This window comes from Podarcis liolepis, assembly GCF_965112155.1.
Source record: "Podarcis liolepis genome assembly, chromosome: 7".
Taxonomy (NCBI): Eukaryota; Metazoa; Chordata; class Lepidosauria; order Squamata; family Lacertidae; genus Podarcis; species Podarcis liolepis.
Window position 1 is genome coordinate 45,816,476 of NC_139561.1, and position 24,182 is coordinate 45,840,657.

Here is a 24,182-nt window from a genome sequence, read left to right on the forward strand (position 1 = left end):
CGACTTCCGGTTGTCGGGATGAGGCAGGAGTGGAAATCGCGTGTTCCCTTTCCAAGTTAAGAGGTCTTGTCGACTGGAAGTGGAAGTTTATTTCCCCGGGATTCTTTGGAGGCGGGTGGGCGGCATCAAAAGTATTAGATTAAAAGCCCCGCCTTCAAACAATGTCTATTCTTTTTCAAGTCTAGGAAGAAAGGACGGTTTTAGAGGGGAACTACACCTCCCAGCATGCCTTTCTTCCGCGAACCAACCTGTGTGAGGCCCACAGTTCCCAGCATGCTCCACAATGGAGAGCGGGGTGGGGAAAGACTACACTTCCCAGAGTGCCCTGGGAATCACAGTCTAAAGTGGGGCAAAATGGCTCCCGTGGAGCACGTCGTGGCTGATGCTGGAGCTTTCCTGCGTGGAGCCCCGCTTCAGGTACAGTGGGAAAAGGCGGAGAACGGCTGCCTAGCTTGGCCAGTGGTCCACTGGGGAGCCGCGCGAGAAAGGCCCACAGGCCCACGTGTATGCTTTACTTTGCGGTAGATTTTTGTTGGACCTGGAGACTTTTATTAGGCCATCCCGAGTAGAGAGAGAAAGCTGCCTAGACAGAGACTCTCCTTAGGGCGCATGGCAGGTTGGGGTTGTGGGCCTGGAGATTGTTCCCTATCCCTTGACAGCTTCAGGCGGTTGGGGACACACACACACCCGTCTACCAAGCCAAGGTGGCTCCTGAGAATGTTGCATGGGACTCCTGGTGTCCCCTCCCTTGTTGCAGGTGGCCCTGTTATGCTTCCCGGTATGTGGGCATCCCAGAACCAGTGTGAGTAGTAGGTCAGGAGAGGTGTGGCTATAGGTCTGCCTCTCTCTTCCCTAACCTAGTTGCACACACCCCCAGCCCAGCCCCCTTCCAGCCCTCAGGTTCCTGACCCACTTGCAACAGCTCTCAGCTGTGTCTTCCCCACTGGCAGGACATTGGCAAGAACATCTACACAATCCGAGAGGTGGTGACTGAGATCCGAGACAAGGAGACCCGCAGGCGGTTGGCAGTGCTGCCCTATGAGCTCCACTTCAAGCAGCCTTTTCCTGAATATGTAAGGCTTGGTGAGTAGCCTTTGCTTCGTGGTCTATTCTTCCTGCCCCTCTCCCACCCCATCCCCTCTTCCGTGACTTGCCTTTTTCTTTTTGTAAGTAACTTTGAGCTCTTGACTGGAGAGCAAAGGGTGGTATTCAATTCTAGTCCTACTCAGGGTAGACCCATTGAGATTAATGGACATGACTTACTTTCATTAATTTCAATTAATCTACTCTGGGTGGGGCTTTGTTGAGTATAACCCCAACTAACATGTGATACACACACACACACACACACACACGGTCAGGAGTAGAAATCAAGTTGATCACCTACAATTGCTTCATTGTTACTTGCTCTTTGATGTGTTTTCCTGGTGCCCTCTGGAATTAGAGAAGCACTTTTTCTCATGACCAGTTGTGATTTCCTAGTTTTGCCTCGGGACTTGAACACTGAAATCCTCCCTTTGTTTCTAGTGACGGAGTTTTCCAAGAAGACGGGTGACTACCCCAGTCTTTCAGCGACAGACATCCAAGTCCTGGCCTTGACCTACCAGCTGGAAGCAGAAAATGTTGGTGTGGCTCACTTGAAGAAAGAGCCAGAGCAGAAGGTGGATCTTCCTTCTTTTATTATTTCTCTTTTGAAGGGGCCTTTTCCAGCAAAATGTTTATTTACTATGATGTTGGTTTTGTATCCTGCTTTTCAGGCAAATGTTTTCTTACAAACAACTCACATTAATTAAAAGACAGACGGAGAAAGGTCCTGCTCTTAGTCTTACACACTTTAAAAAACAAGACACACAAGAGAAGGGGAAATAAGGGAAGCGGGGGGAGGGGTGTTGACCAGATGGATAATGCCAGGAACCAAGTGGTGGCAATGAGCACAGGCATTACTATCTAGTTGGGGCCAATATAATATTTCCTTGCTTGGACAGAGATGCTGTAAATGACCCTGCAGCCCTTGTTCCTCTGGCTCATGTCAGCATTTGCTCCTACCTTTCATCTGTGCACTCCCAGGGCAATGGAAAAGAGTTCTTTCTGCCAGTGAGGAGGGAAGTCAACTCCCTCTGTGGCTGATCGAGGAGGCCCCTTGTTGCAATATTCTTCCTATCCAGTAGGAGGGGGAAATCCAGTTCCCCGTGAATGCAGGACACTCTTGCCACCAGCTGCATGTGTTAGCAACCTATGTTTTGTCTTTGTCTGTTTCCTGCTGCTGCAAATGCCAAACAGGCTGATGATGCACTGCCTGAATCCTGTCCTATGCTCTTCTGTGTCTTGAATGCCATTCTTGCCATTGCTGCTCAAAAGCTGATCAGACTCTGGGATGGTAGGTTTTGTGAGGCAGCTGCTGCTGCAAAAATCAACACTATGCCCTACCTGACGCACATCCCACTTTCTTTTCTCTCCCCACCCTGGATCCTTGCAGGTAAAACTCAGCTCAACAAAGCAGCACCCTGAGACACCTGTTCACGTTGCTGGCTTCCATCTACCTTCCAAGGTAATTGCCTCTGTGAGCAATCTGAAACTCTGCCCCACTATTCATGGAAGGAGTATGAGCAGAGGGTAGCACACCTTGGTGACTCACTGCCCCTCCCCTCCTCCTGGTTGCACGGGGTGTAATCTGGGAATGACCAGGTGTCCCAGTTGAGCCCTTGCGCTGGGAGTCCTTGATAGGCAGCATCTCCTCCTTGGCTTGTGTGTGGATCCAGTGACCATTCAGCATCTACCAGAAGCCTAAAGGAAGAGGTAGCCACATACGGTTTTTCTAAGAGGGCCATGGAGGATGGCCAAATCGCTCAGTGGTGGAGCACCTGCTTTGCCTGCAAAAGGTCCCAGGTTCAATCCCAGTCAGCATCTCCAGGTAAACACCCCAGAGAGTCATTGCTGCCAGTCAGTGTAAGCAATTTGGAGCTTCTATATGACTGTTTCTTCTGGCAATTAATACATGTCAGCTTTTCTTCTGCCCAACTTTTCTTCTAGACAAAGTGCCCAGGAGGTGAGAAGAGTCCTTCCGTGGTGGGAAGCAGAAACTCTGCAGACTCCACAGGCCCTGAAACCTCTGAGTTTGGTTCCTTCCTGTTCTGGAGGAACCCTCTGCCCAGCATTGAGGAGGACCTACAGGACTTGCTGGTAAGAAGTCTTAGCATTCTTTCCTTTCTTCCTGCCTCACTGGGACACGGGCACCACCTTCATCTCTACAGCCTGGGAAGGTTCCGTGCTCAGCGGATCCTCTCCCAATTGGTCTGTTTCTCACAGAAAGCGGATGCTGTTGTTATTGTGCCGGAGGACCCCAAAGGCAACAAGAGTAGTGGTGAGGAGGAGGAGCAGAGTGGAGAGGACAGTGATGATGAAGAAGGCTGGATCACGCCCAGCAACATCAAGCAGATCCAACAGGGCATGGGCCAGGCTGATGAGCCAGCTGGTGTGCAGGTTGGCTGTGTCACCACCGACTTTGCCATGCAGGCAAGTGTGGACTATGTGAGACCTGATGGTCCCCAGGGCTTGAGGGGAGGGAGAAGGATGTATGCTTACCCTTTTGTCCTTGCTTCCATGCACCCAGTCAGGTCCTGTAAGCCTCCTGCTACATTCTTGTGCCTGCTACAGCTGCCTGGTCCAGGCTTCCTGGAGGCCCAGCAGAGGTTTTATGGTCTATGTTGGAAGAACATGATGAGAATAGGAGGGACAGAAAGGGTGGCTCATGAGCAGCAAGGGGTGACTTGGGTGGCAGCAGGAAGCTGAGAAGAGGGAATGAAAGTGGCCAGGTGAAGAGCAGAGGGATGAGAGAGAGAGAGAGGAGAAGCTCCAGGAGGTGGATTGAAGGCAAACAGGCAGTGGGACAAAAACAGGAAGGGGAGAGGGGAAGCAGCCCTTTGTGCTCCGTTGGGAACCTGGCAGACCTGAAGGAGAGGAAACGGGGGACTCTCTTTCAACTGGAGAAGCTTGGTCAGGCCAGCAGCAAAAGAAGAGCAAGCATTTCATGTTTTTTAAAAAGGAGAGCAAGCATTGCCTTATTTTAGCTCCAGCCCTTTCCAAGACCCCAGCCTATGGAGTATCCAAAGTCTGTTGAGAGGGACTCGCCCTGCACCAGCATCATAGGTGCTGATTGGGCTCCCCTCCCCTTCTCTGGTCTCTTTCCCACAGAACATTCTGCTGCAGATGGGCCTGCATGTGTTGGCAGTCAATGGTATGCTGATCCGGCACACCCGGAGCTACGTCCTGCGCTGCCATGGCTGCTTCAAGTATGTGATGAGTTGGTGGCTGGGCTGCAATCTCTGGCATATGGGCAACAGCTGGGGCTGTGTCCAGCCATATTCAGGAGGTGCCCCTTGGGCTTAGTCAATGGGCTGCTGCCAAGGTTGTCAGCCCGCTGACCTGGCTTCTCTGCTTTCCTCCAGAACCACATCAGAAATGACCCGGCTCTTCTGCCCCCACTGCGGGAACAAGACACTTAAGAAGGTGGCGGTGAGCGTGGACGACGATGGCACCATCCACATGCATTTTTCCCGGAATCCCAAGGTCTTGAACCCCCGTGGCCTCCGGGTGAGCAGCTCTGCTCTGGGCTCCAGTGCTCTTATGGGCTTTCTGGGCTTGTTGTTGTCTCTGTTGGCTGCCTGTGCTCCCAGCTGAGCACCTGAGGCAAGAAGTAAGAGTCTGCAGCAGGCCATGATGGCCTCTGGGGCCAGCAGAAGAATCTTCTCTGGGCTTATTTATTTCCTCCCAATGGCAAAAGTTCTGTGGCCAGTGCTATCCAGTGTAGCTTTAAGGAACTTGTTCCACTAGTACAACGATTTATGATTGTGCAGCAAAATTTCCCCCTGCATGTGTCCCACACCTTCCCAAATTTTCTCCAAAGAGTTGGGGGAACCCCATAACAGATTATGGGGGAAGAAGATGTGGGGGTGTTTGTTGTGCAGCTGTCACTCCTCATGCTACAACCATGAGTGGATTGGATACCACTGTAAGTAAAAATGTAAAACCGTAACTTGGAAAAAATACAACAAGGATGAAAGTCAAGTGTGAGGTGCCTCTCCCTGTCAGGGGTGTGGGCCAGGGTGCATTGGGCCTTTTGGCTTCACTGTGTGCCTCTTTCTTTCCACAGTACTCTCTTCCAGCTCCTCAGGGTGGGAAGCACGCAAACAATCCCCACCTGACAGAGGACCAGCACTTCCCCCAGCAACGGCTCTCCCGCAAGGCCAGGCAGAAGACAAACGTCTTTGACCCCGATTATATTGCAGGAGTTTCTCCATTTGCGGAAAACGACATCTACAGCCGGGCGGCCAACCTACAGATCCGGGATACGGCGCTGGGTGCAGGCAGGAGGCGTCTGAACCCCAACACAGCCTCCAAAAAATTTGTGAAAAAGAGATGAGGTGGGGAGAGATGCAACCACTCACCTGTCCCACTTGTCAATGAAGGGAGGACAAGTCTTTTGTTTCCTACAGCTTGTGTGAAGGCAGGACTTTGCCCCTTGGCTCTACTTCCTGACTGCTTCCAAGGCAACAGACACTAGTGTGAATAAAGGGCAAGCAGCAGGAAGGTGGGAGGCAGACTGCCAAGTGATCTGGAAAGTGAGAGTGGCCCTCGTGTGGCAGAATCCATGTGCTGCGCTCAGGTCTTGGGTGCATTCTAATGCAAAAGACTCAGCAGCGGTGGCTGCATGTTTTGTTTTGTTTTTTTAATAAACCAGGGTGTCTGCACATTTGGTGTCTGTGCACAGCTCCTTGTGGTTTAGCTTGTCCCTTTCCTGACAACTAGACCCCTTTTCTCCCATGAGCGGAAGGTGGCCTTTCCCTTGTAGTAGTCAAGAGCACAAGCCTTGGTCTTTTTCTACCAGGTCTTCAGCCATACAGTGAGCTGGTTGGGATGGCTAGAGAGGAAGCACTGCTCTTTGACTGTCTTCTATCACATTGCTGGCTGCAAACTTTTGAGTTCCACAAAGCTCTTCCACAGAAGTGGCTGTTCAAAGCAAAAACAGGAAAGTTTACGGCCCAATAGCTGATTAACCCCAAAACACACATCCATGTGGGCTAATAAGAGTAGGAACCTGTAAAAGCCTGTTTAATTTTTGGTCTAAATACTATGCTGGGGAATAGGCCTCCGTTTATCTCAAAAGATCACTTCCACTATTGTCAAAACATATGACAATAGGTTGCCTAAAATCTTTTCTCTTTTGTGAAAAGGGGTTAAAGAGCCATGAGAAGGACAACTGCAGGAATGTCACAAAAAACTGCAAAAATGCCTGGCAATGAGCTGGTGGCAACTCCATAAGGCCACGTCCTACTCACAGAGAGAACCGCAGGTGTTCTCCCCCAGCCCTCTGGTGGGTCCTCTTGCAAGACAAGTTGTGTCACATTTTCTACTGTTTCCTGCCTTGGGCTACAGCAAATCCTCCTTGCACTTAACAAGCCTTTTCCTTGTAGAGGAAAGGTTAACAGCCAGTTTGCTGCAGACTGGCCCCTGTTCCATTCCTCCTAACTATGCCCCAGCATGCAACAAAGGCCCACTATATACCTGGGAGCAAAACTGACTAGTAAATGAAATTTGATTAGATAGATTTCTAGTGCAAACAAAGGGCCCTGCCCAGTCCTTGCATAGCTCTAGTTAAGTCGCTAACAGTGCCCCACCCTGGCACCACACAAAGTTAATCTGGGCATTTGCAACTTGAATGAAAGGGCTGTCAAAAACATTCTTTGCCATCTTCTAGGGAGGCAGTTGCCAACTTCATAGGCACGCCTAGCCTGCTTGCTTTGTTCTGAATCTGCCGTGCAAACACCAAAGACCTGCCCTTGGTGGCTAGGACTTAATAAACGAGTGGCTTACACACACACACACACACACTTTTAGCAAAGTTTGGTGATTTGTACTTTTCTCTTTTACCTGTTCCCATATACCTTTCGCCAAAAGCAGACACTGCTGCTTCCTATTGGAATTGTATTCTACTAATTAATTAATATGAATTCCCATATGTATTGAAAATACTCCCAGGAAGTGTGTGATCTTGCCACAGAGCAGAGCATTCAGAGAAATGACCATTGCCCAAAATTCATGTGACATTGCTGCCTCTGGATCCATCCCATTACAGTACTGATATAGAAGATAGCCATGGTCAGCAACAGAAGCTAGTTTGGTACAGCCTGAAATCATTTTACTACTTCCAAATACTGTCCACAGGATTCTTTGTAGTGGCACCCAGAGGCTGTTGGGGAACACCAGTAGCCTCACAGGAAACTGATTCAATGTGGTTGTGAGGACCCAAGTGACACGCCGAGCAGAGATACCTCTTAGCAAAGCTCTTGGCCTGCTTGGAGTTTAATTAGCATGTTGTTCTCCTTTGTTTATGACTGGACTAAGGACTACAGCAACATCTAGGGCCCTGGGGACCCCCTTAAAGAGTCCTAGTTCTCTCTGATTGCTTTGGATACCATTTGCCTGTTGTCAATGCCAGCAGTCCAGTAGTCCCTTGATAGGAGCCTGAGCTGGTAAGGCTTTGTGTATTTGCCTAGCCTTCTCCCCATTGTGGCAGCAAGAGCAAGAGCTAATTCTTTCATGTGCTTACTATTTCACATGCTCCCATTTTTTCATTGGTAATTTCTCCCTCCAAAGATCCAAGCAGTAATCTGAGCTGTACAAAGAGCTTGATGAATGATGCAGTGGATGGGTGGCAGGAATAAATTGTTGGCATCCTCTGTCTTGGGAGACAATGGGAAAGGGCACCTTTGGGTAAAATCAAACTGCGGGAGAGTTACAGCACTTTGGGTGTAGAGACCAATGCAGAAGAAACATGTTTTGTTGCAGCAGGGCCAGATGAAGATGTCTGGTTGTGGTACAGCAGAGGCACCATGGCATTTCTTCTCTCTGCACCCCTCCCAGTGGTCATTTCTCCTCTGCTCACTGCTGTGGATACATGCCCTGACTGTCGTTTTAGGACAGATAAAGGAAAAGACTTCTCCACACGGCGCATAGTTAAACTGTGGAATTAGCTTTCACAAGAGGCAATGATTGCCACCAACTTGGATGGCATTAAATGAGGATTAGACAAATTCGTGGAGGAGAAGGCTATCAATGGCTATGTTGTACCTGCATTATCGTGCCTCTGAAAACCAGTTGCTGGGAATCACAAGTGGGGAAAGTGCTTGTTGCACTCATGTCCAGCTTGCAGGCATCTGGTTGGGCACTATGAGAACAGGATGTGGGACTAGATGGCTCACTGACCTGATCCAGCAGCCTCATCTTTTGTCCTTACACCCTGCAGAGTAAATACTGCTAGGCTTGAAGGACCAACGGTCTGACTTCGTATATAAGAATAGCTGCACATCATCAGATGTCACAAAAGGTACAGATTCAAACACTAACTGACTAGGCTATTTGGTGCCTCTGAAGAGGATTAACAGCAGCTGTTTTCACAACTAGTATTTAAATGGGTTTTTGCATTGTCTACAGTTCAATTTTCATTGAATGAAAATGTCATATCCTCCAGAATGAATGCCCATCTCTAGACTTACTTAAGTCTTTGCACTAATGTAGGATTTTTTGCATTCATTCCTGTACTGTATGTACCACTAACTTAGGGATAGCCTTCATTAAATAATTGAGGGATTCTGCTCATTTCAAAAAAAGAGCTAAAAGTCCTTCCCCAAAATGCTGTGGGCAAGGGAAGGGCTGCTGAGATGTCAAAAGCCACCAGCAAGAATGCCTAGCTGGAAGCCTGTGAGCGATTCTTGTAAAATTCACATTCTGTAATTTCATCACCAAAGACAAGTTCAAACTGCATCTTTCTAGCAGCGTGGCTTAACACTTCAGCACTGAACCAACATGGGTATCTTCAACTAGCAAGGTCCTTTTTTTTCTTTTTTCTTTTTTGCAGGGGAGGGGGTTAAATTGTGCAGGCCTGCCACACGGATCTGCTAATACAGTAAGAGATCCAGAATGGGAGGAGTCCTTGGCAAGCACTGATCCTTCCCCAAAGCTGCCATCTGCACACACCTTCTAAAGCACCTACCCTGGTACTCACCTTTGCCCCATCCTGGACCAAATGAAGTACCTCAGTTGGCTGTGCTGCGGCCAGTTGGCAAACACTTCAATGACTCTTATTAAGAGGTGCTAGAAGGGCAATTTCTCCACCTTTTCAATGTATGTTTTCCAGAGAAGGCAGCTGAGGCAGGGCTGGGGCTTGTGTCTTCATTTGCAGCAGGGGTCGGGAGTCATGCAGAATTAAGGAAAGGCAGAGTACAAGGCTGGGTTCATGTATTTCATTTGCACTATGTCAGGTGTTCCAGGTTCACTTTGCAGAAGGCTTCCTATCGTCAATTTTTCTCTGCTTTCTGCCAGCAAATGGGCAGGTGAAGCAGCATGGCATACTCTGGTGCCCTTTTATCTGCTTTCCAGTGAGATAAATTCTGTCTGGGGTTTTGCCTTGGCCCTTGGATAGAGCTGCAAGCTGGGACTGCATCAATGAAAAGGGCACATTTCACGTTGGAAACCATGGGCAAGCTGGGTGTCGGTCCTGCCCCCCCCCAAAAAAATCGTGGCTACACCCATGTTGGAAATGAAGCTACTGTATTAAGCATTGTCACCAGTCTCCCCTGTGAGGGCTACGAGTGGACGCTTGCCCCTAACAGCATGACAGCAAAATGGACCCTTCAGCGTCTATCTCTGAAAGCCAATGGCACAGATGACAGGAGGTTTTGCGTCTTCCTTTTCGGACATCTGGTGGTTGGTCACTGGGAGAAAGCGGGATGCTGGGCCGGAGGCGTGTCTTTAGATGGAGAGCTGCCAAATTAAGGGAGAAGTGAATGGGCTCTCGATGGCTCCTGGTCATGAGTTTCGCGGTACAGAGGCAGTCTCCCTCGAGGCGAAGCCTTCCCCTCGGGGCACCAAGAGGCAACATGCTGGGTCTGGCCGGAGTGTGGTTTCCCCGCCCCAGTGACTCAGCAAATCCGCGCCTCCTCCTCCGCCTCTTATAAGACCCGCGGCGCCGACGGCTTAGTTCAACTGCTGCCTGGCTTGCATCGCCATGGCTGGTAAGTAGCTCGTCTCCTCGGCCCAGCCTTACTCTGGTGGGCCCTAAAGTGCGCATCAGGCTGCCTCGCGGAGCCAAGCGGGCAGGTCGAAAAGAGAGGAAGGACGGGGGTGGGTGGGATCGATCGAGTCGAGTCTCCAAGGCACAGGCTCCCCCTGCAGGAGTCCTTTCCCGCCTCGAGAGGGTCTCCCCTCGGGTTCCCCGAGGCCCTGCCGCAGCGCTGGCAGCAACTTGCAAGGAGGCGGGTGGCGCCCACCTGGCGGGCCCCCGAAAGGCAGGCAGGGGCCTGCGAGGCTGCGCTGCCCTGGTGGGAGGCGCCGAGGCGGGAGTCTGTCCGCCTCTGTTGCAGTCCCGGAGCTTTGGCCGCCCGAGGCGCCTTGCCTTGCCAGGCTCTGCCCTCCTGCTCTCCTTGCAGCTCGGCAGGCGCTGATCGTGCTGGCCCACCCGGAGCGGACATCCTTCAACTATGCCATGAAGGAGGCGGCTGTCGAGGCGCTGCAGAAGAGTGGGTGGAAGGTGACCGTCTCGGATCTCTACGCCATGCGCTTCAACCCGGTCCTCTCCCGGGACGACGTCACCGGTACATAGGTCTCTGGGTCCCTCTCGCTCCGCTAGGTGTGTCTGCACAGATTGGCGGCGGCGCCAGCTCGGCTGGGTTTCAGGCCGGCTGGGAGGGGGCGCTTTCCCCCAGCCTTCCTGCCTGGAGGAACTGTCGTCGGGGCGAGTACCCGGGACCTTTTGCGGCTCCTTTCCCGGAGCTGCCAGAGCCTCCGCCTCGCCTGCGTGCCTGGACCCACCCTTCCCCCTCTCCCCCTCCCTCAGGCAAGCCGAAGGACCCGCAGCACTTCAGCTACCCGGCCGAAACGGGGCTGGCATGGAAAGAAGGCCGCCTGAGCAGGGACATCGTAGAGGAGCAAAAAAAGCTGGACGCTGCCGATCTTGTCATCTTCCAGGTGGTTCCCAGATCATAGGACGCTGCCTTCTAAGGAGTCAGACCACCTGGTCCATCAATCCCAGGGTTGTTTAAGTGAACTGTTTCTCCAGGTTTTCCAGCATGAGTCTCCCCCACCCCTTCTACAGCCCTTCTCCAACTATCATAGATGGGCACCGGCTTCCTGGGAGGGGATTTAAGGGGGGGGTGACTTTTCACCTGCATCATAAGCCTCTTCTTGCCTTAGGCTTGTAGTGTTTGACCTGAGTGTGGATTTTGGCCATGTATCTTGTTGGCCAATGAACTCTGGAGAGGCAAAATTAGGAAGTCCTAATTCAGTAAAGAGGGTGGGAGCAACACTGGCAGCTCAGGCTTTAAAAACTGGATTCTGGCAAACATGGAAATTGTCCACACAGGGCCTGTACTTCACAGGGGGGAAACAATATGTTTCTAACCCCCTGCTAGAGCTTGCCATTGGAACAAAGTTCTAGAGCTAGTGGTTCTAAGGGCATGGCCATGGGCACTGAAGAGCTTTTGGGGAATGGACCTGGACTCTAAAGTACCATGAAATGAATGTGCAACAAGGGCCTCAACCCTTAGCCTGTCGCTCTGCTTCTGTTGCAGTTCCCTCTCCAGTGGTTTGGTGTCCCGGCCATCTTGAAAGGGTGGTATGAGCGTGTCCTCACTGGTGGATTTGCCTACTCCTACAGTGCCATGTATGACCAGGGGCCCTTCAAGGTAGGTATGCAGTGGGGATTGGGTGGGAGTGAAGTCTTGCTGCTGCTGCTGCTGCTGCTGCTGCTGCTGCCACCACTACCTTTCATTCTCTCCCATGTTCAGCTCCAACTAGCCAGTAGCTGCAGCCTGTCTGTTGTGCATTTGAGCCCTGCAGTCAGCCTCTTGGGTGCTCTGCACCAAACAATATGGCATATGAAACAATATGGCAGACTCTGGTGGTAGTGGGAAAAGACAGAGGATTCTGACAATGACCCTGCCTCTTGGTATTTTAGAGAAGGGTGTTCTGTGGGACAGAGAAGGTGCAGTTCCTTTCCTCCATATTGTGGTAAGATGATGATCAGCTGGGCTTTCACAATACTCTGCAAAATGACAGTTGTTCACTAGTTGCTCTTCATGGCAGTGTCTCAGCTGCTGTGTAAAGCATAACTCATACTTGGTTACTTACAGAATAAGAAGACTCTACTTTCCTTCACCACTGGTGGGATGGGCTCCATGTACACCCCTGAAGGCATCAATGGGGACATCAACATCCTTCTTTGGCCAATACAGGTAACAAGGCAACATTTATTGTCAAACCCATAGCTATTTCTAAGAGTTTTAAAATTATTATTAAAAGGTGTAATACTTAAGTAGATGGTGTAAGCTTCTGCCTTACACAGAATTCTTACAGGTTCCTGTACTTGTCTGGTTTGAGAACCTTTGTGTAATCCAGAGGGTTACAATCCTGCATTCCAACCAATTGGCGAGATGACTGTTTTTTCAAGAGCTGTAGTTTACTGAATCCTAGCAGAAAGCCCACATCCCTTGTGTGCAAAGTTGTAGACAAATTTTAGGTTTTTAAAACGAGTAAAAATGTCATAGCAGACATTTAGTATGGTAACAAAAACACATATTGTACTGGAAATGTCACTATAGAGCTCTTTATTATTGGTCCTGAACTTGTTCTAATTACATTCCTCCTGCACTATTTGAATATGTATTTGATTTGCAAATGTTCTTTCTTCCTACTCCCCAGAGTGGCACTCTCCATTTCTGTGGTTTCCAAGTCTTAGCACCCCAGATCGCTTTCAGTATTGGCCATACACCACCAGAGGCCCGCTCCCAAATCCTGGAGACGTGGAAGAAGAGATTGGCCACTATCTGGGAGGAAACGCCCCTCAGCTTTGCCCCAAGCAACAACTTTGATTTGAGCTTTGCTGGGGGCTTTCTTCTGAAGAAAGAGGTCCAGGAACAGCAAGAAGATAAAAAATATGGGCTGACAACTGGCCAGCATATGGGAAAGCCACTCCTGCCTGATAATCAAGTCAAAGCCCAGCAGAAATAACAAATTCTGTTGGTAAATTGGGACAAAAAAAGGCCTTTCTGTAGTAATGCTAGCAGTAAAAGTTTCCTACTTTCACTTTCTCTGGGTTCATAGGGTCCCTGTAGGGCAGACCTTTCCCATACCGGCGCCCTTCTGCTGTGTTTGATTCCAGTCCCATCAGCCCAACAGGTATGATGGGAGTTGAAACCCAAACTACCTGGGAGCACGCCAGATGGGAAAGCTGGTTGGGCACTCTACCATTAAAAACAGTTAGTTCTTACCTTGTGTATGTAATGCAAGGCATATACTCCACAATGGAGCCTGCATTATTACTGTTCTGCTTTTTGCAGCATTGAGATCCTAGCCTATAATCCACAGGTGGGCAACCACCAGCCTTTCACATTCCTCTTTGCAGTCCCCACCTCAGCAAAGAGTACCACCATACTGCCTTGAGCAACAGAAGAGTTGGCAGGATGGTCCAACCCCAGAGCAAAGTACTTAGAGCTTGGGTCTTGCACTTCTCCAAGTGCATATGCCTGGAGAGCATCATAGGTTGTATCCAATGTTAGTGCTACTTGGAGCAGACCCATTGAAAGTAAAAGGCATATCTAACTTAGGCACACTAATTTCAATGCATCTACACAGAGTAGAATGTAGTTGTATAGAACTGTATGGGTCTACCTGGCTGCTTTTTGTCAGCTCTTCCATTTCTTGTCATAGTAGCCTCAAGGTAGTGGGGGTGGGTGGGTGGAGTACATTGTCTTTACTTCATTAGCAACCACCAATCCACAATGGATAAAACAAGCTACTTGGCAGTCAATACCACTTGCACCAGACTTGAGCTGCCAGAGGAGAGGTGCAGTGGCAATCTGTCTGAAGACAAAACAAGCCACAGATGCAGCTGAAAAGAGGGCAGCTGGGAAGAGTGGTGAAGACAACTGGGCTCCCACCTTCTCCAGCTGGAATCAGCCACAGCACAGGAAGGCAGGGGTAGAGTTCCCTGGCAATAAATGGTGCTCCAGGGGGTGGGGGTGGGTGGGAAAAAGTGTAATTAACTGGCGGGGAAGGTGAAGGGTTGCTTTAAATCCTCTTAGTTTACTTGCTGGTAGTAGGGATTAATACTTCTTGAGATTTTTGTACTTTGGTAATAACTTTCACATGTACTAACAACAAAGCCAGGTGTTGCCTCTATTGGTCAGGTTTGTTAGAATGTCATGTAGATTTATACAAGTCTCTCTTGCACCAGCAGAGAAATTTAGAATAAAATACTTTAAACCCTTCTCCTGCAGCTGTCTATTGAGTCAAGGGCCACATTTTGTGCTAGGCATTTATACAGTTTGAACCTATTACACCTGTTGGATTCTCTCATGACAGCACTGCTCAGAGGGGAGGGGTGCCTGTTTGTGTCTCCATGAGAGGTGGTGAAGGGAGAAGCCTAAGTCTGCTGCTGCTCTACTGTACACAGTAATATGGGACAAGCCAGCCCAGACATGGTGGGTTCTGCAAAGGAGGTATTTACACAAAGAAGGTTCTACCTTCCCATCAGTCCAGTGAAGGGACACCCCTCTCCACCTGATCCATATCCGCTGGTGGTGGCTTGCTTATTGGCCATAGAGCAAAAAGGGATGTATAGAATTGTAGGGTTGGAAGGGACCCTGAGGATCATCTAGTCCAAACCCCCTGCAATGCTGGAATATGCAGCTGCCTCATATGGGGATCAAACCTGCAAGCCTGGTTTTACCAGCATCATGCCCTAACCAACTGAGCTATCATTAGTAAACTTCTAGCCAGTGTGCGCAGGGCTCAGCAGACAACACACTAGCCTTGCACTTCAGGACCAAGTGACTCCAAGATACTGAAAAGAATGGAGCACAGTAGCAATACACTGCAAAATGAAAACTTTCAAAGTTTTATTCTTGACTGCAGCTGTGTACAGAAATATAGTTGCAAGTATACAAATGTCCCAATAGAAGCAAAATATCTCTCTCTTAATATTCAACAAGTTATCACAGGATAGCTAAAAACAAATGCAAATGAGTCCCCCCCGCCCCCTCCAATAGAATAAACAAAACCATTATCAGTGCTCTGAGAAACCCACCTACACAAGCCAGGGACACAAAATGCACAAGGGGCCATCTGAGGCTACATTCACATTGCAGGATATTGGAAAAGGCTGCTTGGTGGCTGGCTGGTCTTGAATGCTGTTCTAAGCGAGCATGGCAAGAAAGGGGAGGGGGAGGGAGTGTGTTAGGACTGCAGCGATATTAACAGGCCTAGCTCTGGGAGAAAACCTTCATTAGTTGCACACAAATTGCTGTTGGGACAGATGGGTGCAACAAGATTCTTGGTCTCAGCAGGTCCAAGCCCACACTGTTCAGAACAAAACCTTGCCCTGTCCAAATGGGACTTCATTCCAAACAAGTTGGACTCCATGGGCCACAGCCCCAATACAAAAGCTGCTGAAAAGAGGAAACAATGGACCCCAGATGACAGCCAAGCTACCTAAGGGCTTAAGGATCAAAGTGGCAGTGGTGGCAGGGACTGAAAAAAAACTGCAGTGGTGGCAGCAGCAGCATCCACATGGGCCATGTCTGGTGCAGAGGTCAGGGTTACACTCAAAAGTTGTTTCAATGCAGGAAATCCTCTGCTATGAGCTCAAACAAGAGACCACCATTTTCTGAAGCAGTCACAAGCAGCCTGGACTGTCAAGAAGTTCTTCCTAACATTTAGTTTAAATCCTTTTTCTTGCAAAATGGACCTATTGGTTAACACTGAAGCCCTGGAGAAAACAACAAAAAATTTGCTCCCATGATCAAGAGTGACAGCCTCTCAAATACTTAGTGATGGTTATCAAATCTTCTCTTCGTTGTTTCTTGTGCAGCCTAAATATACCTAGTCCTTTCAACCTTTTCAAATGGGACGTGGCTATGACCAAGTTGCTCATTGCCAGGGTGGGCAAGACCAAATGAGGTACTTCCTGGCCTTTCAGGCTCTGCTCTGATGCAGTGTGCTAGAGGATTACTCAGGATAAGACACAAACACTTTCCTAGGCATGTTTGGAGTGGTGCACAAGAGGAGGAAGGAAAGCAAGTCAGGGATGCCTGAAAGGACAGCTCTCTCTTGACCATTAATATGCAGGGAGGGACCTGAAACCACAAGGGCTTTTATAGTTCTACAAAATCTGATTCCCAATGTGGCTTTATCCAGAGTGTTTGAGGAGGGAGTTGCACATAAAAATGATTGCTTCCTGTAGTTTGAAGCCCTTTGTGGTGGAAAGGCTCAGTTGGATTCTTGTGGACTGATGCAGAGGGTAAAATGAATGGGGACAACATGAGCTCCAAATGCCATGTGGGGATCAAGAACACACAGGAAGCAAGATGCACCTTGCAAGGCTCCTGAGGTCCCATCTCCATGAAACTCTAGAATGCAGGCCCCGCAAAACAAACAAAAAGGGTGTAGGAAAGTGCAGCACCAGCCAGCCACTGAGCAGACCTTTGTTCCAAAGACATACTTTTTTGTAACCAAATCACGTTAAAAATGTTGCACATTTAAATATTGACCTAAAATGGACCAAGAAAAAATAGAAATAAACCAACCCAAAAACCCATGTACATCACCGTTTTGAACAGAGCAGCAGCAGGAGCCCTTTTAACAAACAGAACGCAGATGCCTGTGTTGTATGGCTGGAGTAATGTGGGGAGAAGTGACAAGAGGCAGCTCTGAGCAGGGAACTTGGTTCAATAGAGGATTGGTCCCTGGTGACTTAGTACTGTCCTCCGAGGACAGTCCTGATGCCACCGAAGTGAACAAGACACAGCAGCGTACAAGTCAACCTGCTCCTATTCAACCCTCTCCACACACTTCTTCCCCATAAAGCTCCTGCCATGGCCTGGGACTAAGTGCCTCTTCCAGAAGACACAGGCAGTCCCAGGCCCAACTGCAGGATCTCCAGAAGTGAAAGCAAAAGCCGCTGGCTTGGTACATCCCTTTCTGCCTCCTCGTTCATAGTTAGGCACATGGCTGCTCCTTCCCATCCTCAATACTCTTTCAGCAAATAAAAGAAACATAACATTGTAAGTGAAGCAAGCTCAATGCAGCTACAGACATCATGAAATGAGGAAAGAAGGTTCCAATTGTGAATTTGTAGTGTTGTTATAAATTAAAAAGCTAGCAATAAAATATTAGACATTAACCATGAGTGAACAGCTGAATGGCTCATGTCAAGGGACTCCCATGCAAAGGAAGATGCACATGTGTCACCTCTGCAGTGAAGCTGCCCTCACAGCCAATCAGCACAGAGGCTGCCTGATTATATGAACGGCCAGAGATGAACCAATCACATCTGCTGCAAGAAGTACTCAAATACTTTGTGAAGACTTAACAACAACCCCCCTTCCCCTGGTTCCTAGATGCCATGTTGTGGGAAAACAGACAACAAAACTCACACATTTACCACAAAAATCTGTGGCAAAAAGAATATATGTGTGTGAATATATGTATATGTATATATATATTTATATATATATATATTATTTATGCCAATGTACTCACTCAGTACAAATAGCAAAATAGTTTATCATTTTCTAAATACAAAATAGAGCTTTCCAAAAAAATGAAACACACATTAGATATAAACCATCCAAAACCTGAACGATTGAAAACTGTATTCAAAATTAAATGACCTAGAGCAGGTCTCTTTCTGAAAAGTTCTCTTCATATCGGCAAAATAGCCTGTACTACTGAAAACATAACTCAAGCCTCTCAAAGAGAGACGGACAAACAGAACGTATCACTGACTGCAAACATCAGAGACGGACTGGCATTTAACAGGACAACAACAATAACAAAAAACAAGCACAACTCTACATAGCTCAAGGTGGAGCACAAGTTAGAAAAAACACACAAGGGGTAGCCTAAAAAACCAGGTACAAGCTAAATTCTTCTCTACACAAAAGTAACAAAAATGAACACCAATGCTTACTAAAAAACACAACTCCCCAATGCCAACAAGAGTCACACACAACAGCTGTTGGGTGACAGACACCACGCACAGCATTTGATGTGCAGGAAAGGAGGAGAGGGAAATAAAAATCCAGAAGAGGGAAACTGTAGCTATCCCTGGAGAGCACCTGAAATTGAGTTTGCCCCTTGGTGCTGACAGCACACAAGAGCATCTGCCTTTTAAGCCAAAATGGATGCAAATTCATCACCAGCATTTGCATTTTGAAAGAGTGACGTTACTTGTCTCGTATGAGCTAAAGGAGCTATGTAAGAACATAAGTAAAGCCTACTGGATCAGTTCAATGGCCCATCTAGTCCAGCATCATGTTCTTACAGTGGCCAACCAGATACCTAGTCCACAAGCAGGACCTAGGTGCAATAGTACTCTGCGCACCTGCAATTCTCAGCAACTGGTATACAGAGGCACCCCTTCAAGCCCCGAGGGGAAGCTGCCAAATCCTCCTCCCCGCATGTGAGTTTAAATTTAAGACTTCAAACCTGCACCAATTAGAAAAGGGGTGGAGGAGCAGAAACCAGCATGCCCAAAAATATTCTCTCACCCCTCCTCTACAGACCAAGGAGGTATCAGCCAGCTTGGTCATTCCAGCCCCACTACAATGGACCTTCTGGTCTCCAAAAAACCTAATTCAGATTTGTACAGGTTGGAGCATATTTCACACAAGAGGAAAGAGACAGAAAAGGGATTAAGAGGAACAAAATTCAGCTTATGGCCTATCAAGGCAGGACTCAAGAGGGGGTCTATTGCTCAGCATAGCAAACTGCCCCCTTGTGAAAGGGGAGATGGGCAGAGCACCAGAGGCTCAGAAAAGTCCCTGTTTGAGCAGCCAATCTTCCAGCCTCCCAGGAAGCTGTAGTCACATTCTTGGATATCACCCACTCCCCGCCCCTCGTGGCTTTAGGGGACTCTCTGCCAGTTTATGCCACCTTCCTAGGTGCTAATTCACAGCTTTCTCCATACTGCTATGAAGCTGACAGCAGCTTCCGTTTAACAAAGAGTCACTAATTCACACTGGTATGTTCAACACTTGGTAACTGCACCATTAAGCAATGACTGGCATGAGTGAAATGCACAATTGAGGACTGAACACTTGAATCACCTTCACCTCCCGCAAGCAACATTTTTCACTGGAAACCATTTACACCTGCAAATCAAGTGATTGAGTCTTCAAGTGATGAGCACAAATGTGTGAATCAACCATTTGTATATCCCAGTTATTTTAGGACACATATCCCTGTGTGCTTTGCAGCCTGTTCCAAGAGCTGTGAAGAAGAGCTGAAAGAGAGGAGCAGACACAGTCTCAGGTTCTTTCAGTGCCAAGCTGCAATGATAAATGAGCAGCTGCACTCTGCATCCCCACAGCTGGACTAGAGATGGGGGCAACTGTCCAAAGTAGAGCCTCTTTCGCCTCTTCCAGCTTCAAGAAGTCTCTCTCTGATGCTCTCACTCAGCAGCCGTTTCTCATCAGGCTTAGCATGGGTACTCTTCCAAAGTGATGGTGAAGACTACATTTCCCCTTGGGTCCAAGGCCGCACTTTGACACAGGAAATTTAACTCCAAACATCCCAAATTCCAGAGTCACAAGAACGAAAGTCTTGCAAATCTGCTTGTCCATTACAGGATTTCTGAAGTTACAAGCTAAAAGAACACACAAAGACAAAAGTTAAGCATAGTAAGAGCCTCATTCTTTCCCCCTAAAGCACTCTAATTAAACAGCATCCAACAGCTGGTTATTTCCCTCTATGCTGAAGTTACCAATGATGGCTTCTTTGAATGTAATATTACTGCCACCCATCAGTGAAATCTGACTGGGACTTGAAGAGGGGATGTATACTATGGAGTTGGAGTGTGAGAGAGCCCCTCCTAGCATTATGGCTTGGGGAGGGCCATGTGCTGCTGAGCTCTCTCTTGTAACTGCACCAGCAGCACAGAACTTGGTAGGATTTAACATCCTAAAATAATAAGATTTAATGCTTTTGTAAAGAAAGCTCCTAGAGCGCTAATGGCTGAAAGCATTGTTGCAGACAAGTGGATGACACTTTTATGTCTCAAGAGGCAGAGCAAGGATTCCAATCACTGCCAGTAGAAAAAGGATTATGTAAAAGCCCCTGTTTCCTTTGTAGAATTTATTCAGGCCAGAAAAATAAGGCTTTATTTCTGTGTGGAGTAAACACAGCTGACCATGCTGCCTTGGAACTGCATATTTCAGCCTTGAGCTGAAGTCAAGGCAAACGACCCCATATCCACCCTGGGATTTCTGAGCCATGGTAATCAAGTTCAGTGAGGCCACTGCAAGTGTCCTAAGGGCCAGGAGAATGAGGGCTGTGAAGCTCTATTTACTCTCAAGACAGGCACTAATTCTATTATCATTCTGGGGAAGCAGCAGAAAAGACAGACTTTTATTAGCTGCAAGAAATAAGAAGAGAACATGCTGGCTTGGCTACAGTCTTTGACTCCCATCTCCAACTCACCTGGACAGTTAGAAGGAGCCAGCCATGTTGTTGTTCCCCTGGTTTTGTAGAGACACTAGCAGGTCATCAATCTTCTTCATATTCTGATTGGTGGTCATAGCAGAAGGCAGCTGGGGGCTTTCAGACATCTGCTGGGATAGTAGAGTTGTGACTGATGACTGTGCTTCACCCTGTGGCTGGCTTATTGTGATCATCTGATCTGACATTGAAGTGGGTCCAGATGTTAAGAGCTGGCCACAGTCTGTTGAGAAAGACAAGATTCATTCAGAGCACCATGCAAATTTATTGAGCAGTGAAAGGAAGCCTATTGCATTTCACATTGTACTGGCCTCATAAATATCTAGAGTGTCCCCACAGAGCATTTTCCCCAAAGGCATTTAGGATCAGGCTGCTGGTATCCCAAGAAGCCAGTAGAAAGAAGCCAGACACCGACAGATGCACAAAGCATCTCATACGAAGTTAACAGGCCCTTTGGCTCATTCTTCTTTGTCTATATATAAAATCTACTGCATAGCTAGAGAGCTTTCCCCCACCATATTATGTGCTGTGCTATGCTCTGAAAGCATGCAGATAGGTTTACAGCAGCTCTGCCACAGTTACAGAATCTCTACTTCTGGGGAAACGCTACATAAATGCCACTGAGTGAACAAATTAAATTTGGATGCTTTTGTACACATTTATACACTTAGAATAGACTGATCACTGACTTTTATACTGGCTGGGCCTGATGGGGGGAGTTGGAGTCCAACTCCATCTGGAGGACCACAAGTTCCCCATCCTTGCTTTAAACTCTAAGCAGTCTATGTCAAAATTGCTGTTAACACTGTAGTGTGTTCCCAGATTATATGGGCTTTACAAAGAAAGTCATAATTCAACACAATTTTAGATAGTTTTTCACAGCTGCACAGATGTGGCCTCCAACATAAGCTTCACAAAGGGAAGAAAGCACTAAAATTTAGCCAATGACAATTCTGGATACTCTGTACTTACTATCTTGGATGCCAAACAGGAATATTCCAGAGGTCTGCCGAGATGAAGTGGAGGAGTTCTGCAGCTGGTTCATGGAACCACTTCCAGGTGTGTTATGGAACAAAGCAGCCGCCTGCTGCTGCTGCTGCTGCGGGGGTGAAGAAGCTCCCTGGATGCCAGCCATATTGTTTGGTGAAGAGTAGAGGGGGGACTGCTGCAACTCTTGCTGGTTCATGCTGTTTTGCAAGGCAGACATGGAAGTCGATGATATGAAGAGGGTGACAGGTTGCTCCTGAGAGCTGGAGGATCCTTGGACTAGCTGGATCTGGGGTGAGTTGTGGAATAAGGCAGGCTGCTGCTGTGACTCAGCTTGATTAGAGCCTGGGCTCTGGTTCTGAAACTGCATGGGTTGCTGATCCTGATTCATTGGTGCCATGCTGCTTTGTGGGTGGAAGAGAGACTGGCTTTGTTGTTGTTGTTGTTGATGCTGCTGCTGCTGTTGCTGCTCCTGGCTGGCCATTGGGTTAGGGTTTGGGTTGTACATCATGTTCTGCTTCTGAGATGTCATAGGACCCATGGAATTCTGATTGCTGAACCTCAAATTCTGCTGCTGCTGCTCTTGGGAGGGTGTGCTGTTCTGAAGAGCCACCATAGAATGCTGTGGTTGGAACATGGCTCCTTGCTGGTTTTGGGGCACCTGTGATTGGAACATGCTCTGCTGCTGTTGCTGGGACTGCTCTTGGGCAAGCATAGGGCTCTGGAGATGTGAGAGCTGAGCCTGCTGCTGCTGGAATGTCGACTGCTGCTCAGCATTGGCAGATGTCTGCAGTGGAGAAATGGAATTCTGTGTGGCAAAGAAGGGCATCTGTTCCTCCTGTGCAACTGAGCTCTGGGGAAGGAATAGGTTGCTTGCCTGCTGGTCCTGAACCACACCCATGGGACTCTGGGAGTGGAACATTGGAGGCTGCAGCTGCTCTGAGGAAGAGGCAGAGCTCTGGCTGTGGAAGAGAGCACTTTGGGTCTCCTGCGAGATGTTCTGAGCATCCCCAATAGGGCTCTGTGAGTGAAAAAGCTGAGCCTGTGAATGGGAAGCCTGCTGCAAGAAGCTTCCAGACTGGAGAGACATCAACTCCCCACTCTGCTGAAAGAGGCTCCCGGTTTGCTGCTGTTGCTGCTGTGTTCCGTTGTCCTGAACGGCCATCATGCTTTCTGAGGAGGAGAAGAGGCTGACCTGCGCCTGGTTCTCCCCGCTGTGCTGCATTTGAACCATAGCTTGAAATACATTGTTCTGCATCTGTTTGGTCTGACCTGGAGCTTCTTCACCTTCGGCAGAGCCAGAAGACTGAAACATGGAAGGGCCGTTGGCAGGCACCACTTGCTGCTGCTGCTGTTGCTGCTGCTGCGATGGAGTACCAGCTTCATTACCGGAAACACTGGTGGGTGAGAATAGCTCACACTGCATCTGTATGTCTTCATTTGTTGTCAGTGCACCCATCAGGTGAGAAGTTTGTTGGTACACTGGGGACTGCTGGATGTTTCTATTTCCCGAAGAGGAGGTTGAGAACATGTCAGACTGCATCTGACTTGCTGCCTGGCAGAGGCCTTGCTGAATCTCAATCACCATAGCTGCAGAAGTCTCCATTGCTTGCTGTTGCTGCTGCTGCTGCTGCTGTTGCTGCTGCTGGCTGGACAAAGAACTTTCAGGTTGTGGATGGACATTCTCACTTCTCCCAGAGAGAAGGTCCTCAGCCCTTGAATGGACAGTGTCAGAGGAGGAAAACATCCCTTGGCTGACTCCATTTTGGATCTGGCTAACCTGCTGAAAAATCTCTACATTGATTTGCTCTTGAACATCCTCATTGTCAGACCCAGAGAACAAGACAGAGGACAGCTGCTGCTGGGCTTCCAGGACCTGCTGGACCAAATCTACACTTCCATGGTTGCTGCTGGCAGTGCTAGACTGAAAGTTCCCTGCTTGCAGTTGTTGAATTGTGTTCTGCAGCTGACTCACACTGCTGGCCGATGAGAAAAGGTTTGACGACATCTGCTGCTGCAACACTTGTGCCGATTCCTGGAGTGGTGACTGCTGCTGGGACACCTCTGTCAACTGAGACAAAGTCATGACTGCACTGTCTGGCTGCAACACCTCTCTCGGCTGGGACTCCCTGGTGGGGAACTGGGATGCCTGCTGCAACAAGGTGTCACTGTTTTGCAGCTGATTGGGACCAGAACCTGCAGGGAAGCTGCCAGGCTGGGCAAGGTCCTGTGCCTGGAGGGAGGGCATTGCCTCTGGAGTATATACCTTTGGCTGCAGCTGCTGATTTTCACTCTCTGGTGCTAAGTGAGAAGCAGAAGAGGAGAAAGTGCCATTGCCCAATATACTGGACATGTTGGTTTCCAATGTGGCTTGGGATGGTCCAACTACACTTGTTGCCTGAGGGGGAAAGCACACAGTAATAAGACAGAACAATCATAAGCTTGCATGGTGCCTCAATGAAACAACACTCTGAAAACTGTTTAACATTTAAACCACACCAACTGCAACATTGGATCCCTATCCCATTAAGGCATGTTGAATTTTTCAACTTACAAATTCCAAAAATGAGGGGTGCTAAAAAGTTGTAAAATGACTTGGAAATTCAAAAGATATTTTGATTAAATTAATATGATTTAGTTTTACT

General features: G+C 48.4%; 3 protein-coding genes across 14 annotated transcripts in view; 2 read left to right on the top strand and 1 right to left on the bottom strand.

Moving 5' to 3' along the window:
• The window catches only part of NQO1 (NAD(P)H quinone dehydrogenase 1), a 187,833-nt gene extending 173,512 nt beyond the window's left edge, over positions 1–14,321 (top strand). Inside the window, exons 1-6 of one of the 3 annotated variants that reach the window (XM_083513826.1) lie at positions 9,930–10,070; positions 10,485–10,649; positions 10,892–11,022; positions 11,625–11,738; positions 12,186–12,287; positions 12,754–14,321. In XM_083513826.1, the coding sequence (XP_083369952.1) occupies positions 10,064–10,070; positions 10,485–10,649; positions 10,892–11,022; positions 11,625–11,738; positions 12,186–12,287; positions 12,754–13,062 (828 nt within the window). In that variant the 5' untranslated portion in view covers positions 9,930–10,063 and the 3' untranslated portion in view covers positions 13,063–14,321. Of the gene's footprint in view, positions 1–9,929; positions 10,071–10,483; positions 10,685–10,891; positions 11,088–11,624; positions 11,739–12,185; positions 12,288–12,753 lie in introns of those variants that run through there. The other 2 variants (XM_083513827.1, XM_083513828.1) reach the window with 2 other exon arrangements.
• On the top strand, positions 160–5,747 carry NOB1 (NIN1 (RPN12) binding protein 1 homolog). Its single transcript, XM_083513734.1, has 9 exons — positions 160–417; positions 951–1,083; positions 1,528–1,661; positions 2,477–2,548; positions 3,031–3,180; positions 3,307–3,513; positions 4,192–4,289; positions 4,446–4,590; positions 5,150–5,747. Exons 1-9 carry the CDS (start codon positions 226–228, stop codon positions 5,417–5,419), a joined length of 1,401 nt encoding a protein of 466 aa, XP_083369860.1. The 5' UTR covers positions 160–225; the 3' UTR covers positions 5,420–5,747.
• A 601-nt stretch (positions 14,322–14,922) lies between the features above and the next one.
• Positions 14,923–24,182, bottom strand: part of NFAT5 (nuclear factor of activated T cells 5) — a 65,018-nt gene continuing 55,758 nt past the window's right edge. For all 10 annotated transcript variants that reach the window (XM_083512464.1, XM_083512466.1, XM_083512472.1 and 7 more), the window contains 3 exons: positions 21,523–23,935; positions 20,533–20,773; positions 14,923–19,699 (listed from right to left, as the gene is read on the bottom strand). In XM_083512464.1, coding sequence (XP_083368590.1) covers positions 20,541–20,773; positions 21,523–23,935 — 2,646 coding nt within the window. In that variant the 3' untranslated portion in view covers positions 14,923–19,699; positions 20,533–20,540. The remainder of the gene's footprint in view (positions 19,700–20,532; positions 20,774–21,522; positions 23,936–24,182) is intronic.

Excerpts from the sequence above, each read along its gene's own strand:
- NOB1 (XM_083513734.1), top strand. The coding sequence starts at position 226 with ATGCCTTTCTTCCGCGAACCAACCTGTGTGAGGCCCACAGTTCCCAGC. Across the intron at positions 3,181-3,306 it reads AGGACCTACAGGACTTGCTG|AAAGCGGATGCTGTTGTTAT; the intron begins GTAAGAAGTCTT and ends TGTTTCTCACAG. Across the intron at positions 3,514-4,191 it reads CCACCGACTTTGCCATGCAG|AACATTCTGCTGCAGATGGG; the intron begins GCAAGTGTGGAC and ends TCTTTCCCACAG.